Below are 10,382 nucleotides of genomic sequence, written 5' to 3' on the forward strand. Positions count from 1 at the left end.
TGCTGACATTTTATGAGTCAGATTGAAGCTACATGCCTGCATCTCCATCTATGTGCATATTACTCAAAGACCCACTCCAATGAAAATCTGGGTTTTGGTGCTTTTAGCAAGTTCTTGAAGCATTTTTATCACAAGTTGTATAAAATTATTTAAGATTAAAACTGCATTTCTGAGTATTTTTTTTAAAATTAAATCATATTGGATCAATAGCAGATGAAAATGAAAGGTTTGAAAAATCTTGGATTTACGATGCACAGAACCGGCCCCAGGCGTCGCCATCTGGTGGAGGGGGCGCCAAACTGCAATGACTAGATTTTTTTTTTTTATCTTGTTAAACAGTTTGAAGCACCACTCATTACATGTAAAAAAATAATTTAAGAATATGAATAAAATTACTTAAAATGCCAGTTTGAGGGCCAGCTCTGACAATCTCAGATCCTACAAGGGGCACCAAAGTTCTTTTTTTTGTATAGGGCGCCATGGAGCCCTGGGCCTGCCTGATGATGCAGCAACTGACATGGGCGGGTCAAAGGCTCCAATGCATCCACTTACAAATAGATCCATTAGAGTCTTTATTTTCCCCGTCTGAGCTGACACTTGACTCTAAACTGTACGACTCGATAGCTTCGAGAAATTTGTTCGCCATTTTTTTGCTACGCTAAAGCTTGGGAGGAGCTGTAAGCTAACGAGAGAGCATGTAAACTAAGGCATGCTGGGATTTGAATGCACTTTAGGCTGACTTCCACATCACAACTCAGAAGCTAATTTCTAATGAACTACTGCAGATGTGCAGAACAAGTCTTTTTGATTTGGGGTAAAAAATGTATTGATCATAAATAAAAGACAATTATGAATAATTTTACACTTTAAAAAACTATAGCTGGAGTGGGACTTCAACTTTTCAAAAAAAAATTGTTCATGTTAATATTTTCTGTGATCAGTCAAACATTTTGCAACTGCATTTAGGAGAGTTTAAAAACACTTAAAACTGGACGGATAATCTCTGATGTTGTCCAATCACAGTGTTTCGTCATTTATGGTGGTAGCTAAATTATAAAAATAATCCACGATAAGTAAAAGTGGGATTAGAGAAGTTTTATGGTTGTAAAACTCCTCACTATACACTTTATAAACTTTTCTCGGACAGACATGAGCATACAAACTTCCATTGAAACCGAAGATTTTTGTAGATTAAAAAGCTGAACACATTCGTACAAGAAAGAAGGCATTGATTGATGATGTCAACAGCCAATCAGGATTACACTGAAATACACACAATTGCATCCCCGACAGTGAGGTGAAAGGTAAACCCAAATATATCAAGGGAACAATGTAGAGCAAAATCTAAGCCTCAAGTAAGCTGGGCACATTGCTCCACCCAACCCAACGTCAGGAAAATGACAAATGGTCAGAGGGAGTTAAAGTTTATGGTCTACCTACCTTCTAATAAAATAAACACATCCCTAAAAATGCTCAAATATCCTCAAATACACACAATCTCCCAAATAGAAAATAAAGTAACATATTGTATCAAAACAAGCCTGTATGTACTGTTATTGTGAGAGTAAAATATGACTTTTTGAGAATCATTGATTCTTCTGCAACATGCCCCCAGTGGCCCTTTGCTGGAACTGCAGCACTGGTACTTCCTGGTTTACGTCAAATACACTAATTGAAAGTTTGTATAAAATCTAGCTGTTGTTTTAAAAGAACTGTGAGAACACATGTGGTCATGTGACCAATTAGCTTCGGTTGAAAAATTAAAGACCGGTTTTTAAGCTGGTGCTCAGATATAACCAGTAAACCTCTATCTATTCACAAGCACAAACGAGCCTGAAGGATGTTGAAGTTCTAGAATGACCGACTGTCATAAAAATGACTGAATCCCCTTTTGAGCATGTTTGATGTCCAAAGAATTTATTAAAAAAAATATTGCTTTTCCTGGTGCAGTTTTCTTAATGATTGAAGCTCCACAGATGTAAATAACATTTTTTAAACATTGTAAACAGGGCAGCGTTTTCTCGTACAGCCCCTAGGGGTGATTTTTCTGAACTACAGCTAGACTACTTTTTTTTTTTTTTGGTCTTCAATTTGGAAGTCAAAGATTTGAATAAAATCTTATCAAATTTAGCACTTAATAAACTAATTTTAAACAGACAATTTTTGCAGAATTTTTATTTTTTTGGGAATATTTCCTTGTGAGTAAATCTAATAGAAGAGCTCCAAAGAAACAAACAACAATCCTCTAACAATGGAGCTAAAAAAAAAAAATCTACAATCAAGTTCATTGTAGTTCAGTTCATTTCTCTTCAAAAAGGTCGCAGGGAAGAAGAATTTGCTTAATTTGATGGAGAGCAATATATAATTTTAGTTGTGTAAAAGTAATAAATATTAGTTGCATTGCTTTCAAATTAAAATATAATACTAATGCTGTGACAAAGAAAAAAGATTCAGTCAAATTTTTGTTAAAACACAAGTTAGAAGAGAATTTTCTATGTGAAAAAATGCCTTCTTTTCTTTGTGCTTTGGACTTTGAAGTCCCACAAACACACAAAGATTTTTTTTTCTTTTAGTAAAAACCCAGAATCTTTCAAACTCTGGGTTGAAGTAATTTGATTTCATCCATTCGTCACCCTTTTCATTTGTGTCTCTGGCTACAGCCTGCACAGCACGAGCAGCCTGACTGCACACTGCAGTCCGAGCTTTTAAAAGAGCATTTCAGCGTTAACAAAGAGAAACGGACTGCAGCTGGGAAGCTTGTTTACCAGGGACAAAACCCAGGCAGAAAGTACAAAAATCTCAGAGACACTGCAGCTATCACACAAACCCTGCGCCGGGGCGTGTTTACTCCAATGAGGGGATTAATTGAAAAGGTCAGTCTAAACTTTGAGAGACCTCGTTAGGAATTACTTTTCCTAAACTGGCAGCACATAAGTAAACATGTGATTTCCAACGAGTAATTACATTCAAGGCAATTTGAAGAATTTTCGTCAAAACCTTTCACAGATAAACAGATCTCATGGAGGGCCAAATCCACCAACAAAAGGTCTGTAAAAAGATCCGTCCTCGAACACACCTTTTAATTAACTGTCTTTACGGCACACGCGTGTGCGCCTTGTACCCGCATACCTTTATCAGCGTGTGACGCGCCAAAGCCAAGGACATTAAGGCACAGATGTTCATGCAATTCAAACACAATGTACTATGTGGGCTGTTGCCACGGCAACTGTAGATCACTGACAAGGGGGTTATTGGTTTCATGGAGTGACTGCTGGCCGCTGTGTCAAAGAGCATCTCTAAGTGTGTGTGTGCGTGTTCTTTTCTCATAGGGCGCTAATGAAAGGCATTCATCATTCCAGACCCTATCTGTATCGCTGATTTCTGATGACCACACACACACACACGTACACTGTGGTAATCGCTCCTGTCACGGTACGGGCATCACACCTCTGTTTGCACATGTGGTTGAGGATATGCGACATGAAGGGGGGGTTAGGAGATAACATGAGAAAACATTCCTGCAGCTTCCACCTGCTCTAGAGCTCACACACACATGAACGCTTGCAAACACGTGTCCATGTTCATGTGAGCTCAGGCTGCTGGTAGAAAGAAATGCTAATGTGCTCATTGAGTATTCAACAAACCAAATGTTTGCCTTGGGAAAAAACTCAGCTTAAGAGACTAATTGCTACAAGCGTTGGATGTAACCGCGATTTGCTGTGCAACCTCTCTATGCTGCCTTTTTTATGGTTTCTTTATGGATCTTTTTTTTTAACAAACGATTATGTTTTCAGATTTTTCACCAAAGAAACAATAAATGGATGGTACTAAGTTATAGTATTCTGTCATTTGTATTTGATTAGTTTTATACTTAAGTTTGTTAGATTGTTTGAACCTACCACACATATTTGTTTTTTCATATATATTTAAGCTTATTAGATTACTCAAAACCTCAAATGAAGCTTAAAATACACAATAACTAATATATTCATAAATAGTGAGGACTTACCTTAACTGAATCTCTGTCTGAGGAAAGAAAGAACAAAAGAAAATTAAATTCAGCAACTTCGGAGTGCAGAAATGTCATAAATATTTAGGGCAAGCATTTAAATGATGAGGATTCTGTACAGAACATGTATTGTAGAAATTAAAGACTTGACCTAAACCAAATATCTGCAACCTTAAACACTAAAAGAGCCATTTGCTCAAAATAAAACCGATCATGTGTCAAAAAAAGATCCTCCTGCTGGAGCAGCTTTACTTAAATGAATTTTAAAATGCAGCAGTCCTTTCAAAACTTTAACTGCTTTAGTGTAATTTACCAAAATAAAAAATAGAGACTTTTATCTGCTTTTATTTGATATACTATAAATTAAAACCACAAATTTAAAGAACATTTCTAAAAAGTTTCTTACACTAACTTAAAGGTATTTTTCTTGGCTATTTGACATGTTAAAAATCTAAAGAGAAAACTTAAGTAACTAATCTATTATTTATCAAAATGTTAGCATTTCTTTTACAGCTAAAGAGTCACAATAAAGTGATAAAAGAGCCACAGGTTCCCCTGACCTATACTGTTGAGTTGGACATCAATCCTTACAGCTAAAACACGTGACAACAGTTTCAAAATATTTGCATAAAACACTCAAATCTGAGGGAAGCAGAGGCTGCTACTTGGTAGAAAGTTATTTTGGTTTTCAGAAAAACCTCCTGTAAGCTCAGGACTGTAAGATACATAATGTAAAGATGGTGAACTGCTTGTTGCTGGTTACCACGAGCTTTGCTGATTGATTAAGCTGTAAATCTAATAAGCAATCGGAGCAGATGACGTCAAAAGGACACTGAAAGCAAACTAAAGAGAATTTCCTCGTATGCTCTCGAGGTGCAGAAGCACAGCAGAATAATGTAGGATTCATGAGCGATGTGGTATGTCAATACAGATATAAATAAGTGAAACCAAGTCATTTCATTTCAATATGACTCTTCAAAACAACCTTGAATGAGCAGAAGTTCAGGTAAAAACAGCAAATTTTCCTTATTTTCTAAAATTAAACATAAAAAGTACAATCAATATAATAAAGCATCACATTAAAACTTTGAATAACTGGAAATAAATCCCAAAAAAAGGCAAAATTGAACGTCTCAAAGAAACTAAACAAGTCTTAAGGAGTAAATGACAAAAAAAGCTCAAAAATCTGAATGAAAAGTCAGGCAGTTTTATGACTAAAAGACTTTTCCATGACCTCTGCTGTTTTTTGGTGAAACATTTCTAAAGTCTGAATCACTTAAAAGAAAAAAAAATCAGTATCCCAATCAGTTCCAATCTAAAAACAACAAAGAAACAAAGATGTGTGAATTTCCTCTTTACTGATTTACTAAATCACTGAATAAACCTGATGACATAAATTAATGTTTCTACAAGTAATCTGTTTGGAAAAGAGATGTGAGGGAAGTGCAATTCATTCAGAATAAATGTACTGTTTGAAAAATTCAGAACAGTAAAAGCATTTTTTGGTTAAGAAAATAATGTGCAGGAAAACTCATATTAAAAATGTGATTCTATTTATTGTTAAAAAAATTCTGGTTCCTTAACATTAAAAAAATTAAATATTATTCTGACAGAATTAATGGAATATAAATAGAGCTTAAGTAAAGGTCATGTTTAACGCCAAAGTGTTTGGCTAAACTTTTATTTTGTTTCACTATAGACTTTATTCAGTTTCATTCATTTGCAAATCTCTATTTTTATTTGATTGTATTTTAAAATTGAATAGTTTCTCAATTTTCGAATTAGCCAAGGCCAAATACGAAAAAAAGAAAAACAAAAGAAAAAAAACTTTTCAATATGGAGATGTTGAAGACCCACTCCAATCATCTTTTGATCAGTTTTAAAAATGCTTCAATAGAAATTTCCTCATTCGTTGCCACATCATGGAAATCATGGATGATGTTGAGCGAGTAGCTTAGAGTTCATATGTTTTGGAGAGGACAGAGCACCTTGTTAGCTCTGCCCGACCCTCGGTGCAACAAAAACGGCGAGCAATATTGGAGCTATTCAGCCGTACAGCTTTGAGGCAGATTTCAGACGGCCCTGGGCATAGGCAACCTAGGCGGCAGCCTAGGGGGTCATCTACTGGAAGGGGCACCAAATTACAAAGGTTAGGCCATATATTACAATTTTTTTTTTAACTGTTAAACCAGGGCTGGGTATCGATTAGAATTTCCAGAAACGATTTAATTTGATTCATAAGATATTTCTTCAGATTCTTTTGATTCTTCAATTCAATTTATTTCATTTATAAAGCACCTTCCACCAGTCAGGGAGGCCCAAAGTGCTTTGCACAAGGAAAACAAACACAGAGCATTGTGCAATAGTAAAACATAAAAAGAATAAAACAATTCAATTTTGAGTTTAGACATCTATACGCATTTTTTAAGAAATACACTGATGATTTGAATATATTTATATTAATCTGATACAGTTCACGTATTGTAACATTTATTCGTGAAATAAAGAGATTGTTAAAATCATACAGTGTTACATGGTTCCTCAAAACGAAAGGTTCTAACGAAAATGTTCAGATCATTAACATTGTAAACATTGTTCTGCTTCTCCTGGAGGGCGTTTCAGTTTAGCCACTAGGTGGTGATCTCACTATAGCATTACACCTTATTTCATAAGAAGATAAAAGCACAAGCAAGAAACAATGTTTTAGACCACAAATGGTTACTTTAAATTCATATTTCCTTTAAAGAGTTTGGAGAGTTCATACTTGTGAGTTTATAAAGATGTTAATTTAGTCAGAAATGTATGTTTAGGTTGACCGAGTGTTAGCATTAGCCGTCCTGTGGGAAATTCCATTAAACGTTAGCATCAAGCTAGTGGACTTTAGCTTTATGTGCCAAATCAATACATTTTTTTATGAATGGATTGTTGATCGGTTAAGCTTAAATTGATTTAAATCGATCGATTTTATCAACCCAGTCTGACACACCACTCATTTCATATAATCACAAAAATCACGTTTTGCCAAGGGCGCCATGCAGCCCAGGGCCGGGTCTGACGATTTGAATAAAGAAACACTCAGAAATGCAGTTTTAAGCTTAAATTCCTTCCTTTATACACATCCTCCATCATTAGAAAAATGCAACAAAAACATGTTAAAACACCAATTGTTTTTTATTGGAGTGGGTCTTTGCGTATAGAAATACAGTTTTTGGATTATCATGATGCAGTCTATACACTGTCATGAGAACATTTGCAAATCAATAATAATTAAAATAAGAGTAGCAGTTTAAGTAATAAGATATATAAAACTCTGTCAGAGCAGTAGTTTCTGTCCCCTATTCTTTAAAACACATCTGTTTGATCGCTTGTCAGCGCCGTTTGTTGCCTATCCAGACAACAAAATTATAGTTAGCCATAATCATGTGAAGTATTTTCTGAGAAAAGCTGTAAAAAAATGTCAGACTGTAAAATAAAATCCTCTTTTTTTAGCTCTACAATTATGAGACTGTGTGTTTCAAACCACATCGATACTGTCAAAAAGCGTTCCATTGATTTTAAATGAGGGAGGATGTGGTCAACTTTTATTAAATTTTGTTACCAAGTTACCAAATTTGCGGCAGCTTGAATTCCAGTAAACACGCTTTTAAAAATTCTTAAAGGACATAAAGAAACCGACTCTTCCCTTCGCGCACACATTAATCCTCAGGAACTCTGAAGATGAAATTACATTTTCATTGATTGTGCTTCTAACTGGGATGAGCACCACCTGCATTAGGAGCTGTTAACTTTACTGCAGCTGCAGGGCAAGGTTAACTGCTCAGCAGAAGCCCTCAGCCTTGCTGCAACAAAGCAATTAAGCCCTGGCTCACACACACTCTCTCATCCACACACTCACAGTCTCTACAAGCAGTAATTAAATACTTGAGTTGAAAGTCGTCTCTGGGAATAATTAAAGCCGCTCTTTGTGTACAGTTGCACAGAGAAGAGAGGCGTCGTGGCGATTGTGTACGGCTCCCTATTAGAACAATTAAAGCAGCTTCATGACAAATCAGTTTTAATTGTTGGAGCTGCTGTTCATTCATAGAACAAACAATCAAGCAGCCGGCAGAACAAGCAGAGATCAATACGAATCCTGGCTGGAGAATGGTTTGAGATCACTTTATTAACTGCAGGCAAACTCCTAGACACCAACAGGGCCAACAGGTTTTACCTCTCGTGTGCTCGCTGCTGTTTTCGTGGTGTTTCCTCTCGTCTTTGAGAGGCAGCTGGTGACTCAGAGCCGAAGACAGCGCCAGCAGGCTGGCAGTGCTGGCCCCAGGAGGCAAGGGGGGCTGGAGACCCGCAGGATGTGGAGTGAGTGGAACCGGGATGGCATGACCATGAGAGAGGTGCTGAGCCTGGAGCTGCTGCTGCTGAAACACACACACAGATGACAGTTATTTGATATTTATTTGATTTATTATAATTTGTTTTATTTATCTTTCAGTGATTATATCTGTTCATTAAGGTTTATTAATCTCTGCTTTTATTCTTGTGTAAAAAATTTGCCAAATATTCCACCACTGAACATATTCTGATAAATAATGCAAAAACATATTTGGTGTCAGTTTTTACTTTTATGTAGAGATGCACTGAATATTAGAGAAATACTAAATAGAAAAAAATCTGACTTTCCTTCTCGCTTCTTAAATTAAATCAATTATTTCATAAATAAGAAATAATTAATTTGCAATGAGTTCAAGGAAATTTTTGTAAACTCTGGATTTGATCTGCAAAGGAAATCCAACCTATCAATATCATAAAAAAATATACATTTGAAAATCATGGATTCCATATTCTTGAAAAGAACAAATGAGAAAAATGTAATTGACATAGAAAATTTAAAAACAAGCATCTGAAAAAGTTATTCTTATTCAAAAATAAAAAAAAATAGAAAATAAAATTAAAATAAAAATCTTAGTTTGAGATAATATCAATTAGTATAGATATTTTTTATTAAAAAAGGAATTCTCGTAAGACCATTTTTCTGACCTCACTGGTAGATAGTTTTTTGCTTTTTTAAAGAAATCTGACAATAAAGTAAGAATTCTTTACTTCTTTTCTCTGGGATTCGTTTTTGCAGTGAATAATGTTTAGTTTGATTGATGACATGGAGGAAGAACAAGACTCCTCAGGTGCAGCACATCGAAATGATGATAAGTGCTGACGTGACTGAAACACACCCAGAAAGATGCTAAGATTTGAAGCATCCTTTGTCTCACACTGTAAATCTAGCAAATCGAATAGAGAATTTTTACAAAGGATCAATGAACTTGTTAGTTTTGACCAGTTGGTTGTTTTGCATATTTGACTCCATCTTTAAATCTTTTACTTTTGATGCATTTCTTATGACGACTTTCTTTTAACAAGTATTTTCTTGATTCTTCTTTTTTTTAACAAAAAAAAATGATAGGAATGTTTGTGTGAATAGGTGTGTGTGTGTAATACACCCACTCCAATGATGGCGTTAAGTTCAGCCATGGTGACCTGCTTGGCTCTCTCCACCGCCTGCACCACCTGCTGCTGATGCTAAGACACAGATAAAAAAAGAAACATAATTATAAAGAAAATCAAAAGAAATGTGAGGTTACTAAACAGCAGTTGAGACGAAGAGAGAAAAACATGTTTGGTATTTTTACAAATAGATTTGAAGGCTTTCTTTTGAAGAACATCAAATCTATAAAAGAAAAGATGAAAAAAAGCACACAAGATGATTTTTGTTCTGAGTAACATCACTAAAAATATTTGTGTCTATCCACTGTTTAAATACTAATAAAACAAAAACTCGATTACTCTCTAAAGCAAACTTTTAAACACATACAAAACTAAACACACTAAAAACTCTATAGTTAAAAATAACCTTATACTGTAAAAAAGGACTAACTGTGTTATTTTAACTCAAGGGAAAAAATAGCCCAGGAATAAAAAAAACAAATTTGATTAAATTAAAACTTCTATAATCCCAAAAATTAGCATTGGTCCAAAAAAGTAACCCAAACATGGAGTTGATGAAATTACACAAGAGTTTAAAGAGTGTACTGATACTGTTAGTTAAAATTGTAGGAGATTCTGATAGATTGGATTTTAATTTTTTACAGGTCATTTCACACATGTAAATTCACTTTTATAAAACTGGCTTTTGTTTACAAAGCTATGTTTTCAAAAAATATATAATATATATATATAGCAAGACAAGACAGCAACAACTCAGCCGCAGTGTTTTAGTTAAGTAAAAGATAAACTGCATCCACTGCAAAGACACACTTCTTGAGTATTTTCATTTCAGTTCAAGATGTCATGGCGTTTATTCTTTGAAGAAAGTACCCCCCCCCCC

At 35.0% G+C, this 10,382-nt stretch overlaps 1 protein-coding gene across 1 annotated transcript in view; it reads right to left on the reverse strand.

The window, feature by feature from the left end:
* LOC112148879 (transducin-like enhancer protein 4) overlaps positions 1-10,382 on the reverse strand; it is a 50,902-nt gene that overhangs the window by 14,282 nt on the left and 26,238 nt on the right. The window contains exons 6-8 of the mRNA XM_036213617.1: positions 9,490-9,577; positions 8,220-8,438; positions 4,010-4,026 (exon numbers count right to left, since the gene is read on the reverse strand). Of these exons, the coding sequence (XP_036069510.1) occupies positions 4,010-4,026; positions 8,220-8,438; positions 9,490-9,577 (324 nt within the window). The remainder of the gene's footprint in view (positions 1-4,009; positions 4,027-8,219; positions 8,439-9,489; positions 9,578-10,382) is intronic.

The sequence above is a fragment of the Oryzias melastigma genome, linkage group LG9 (assembly GCF_002922805.2).
Source record: "Oryzias melastigma strain HK-1 linkage group LG9, ASM292280v2, whole genome shotgun sequence".
Taxonomy (NCBI): domain Eukaryota; kingdom Metazoa; phylum Chordata; class Actinopteri; order Beloniformes; family Adrianichthyidae; genus Oryzias; species Oryzias melastigma.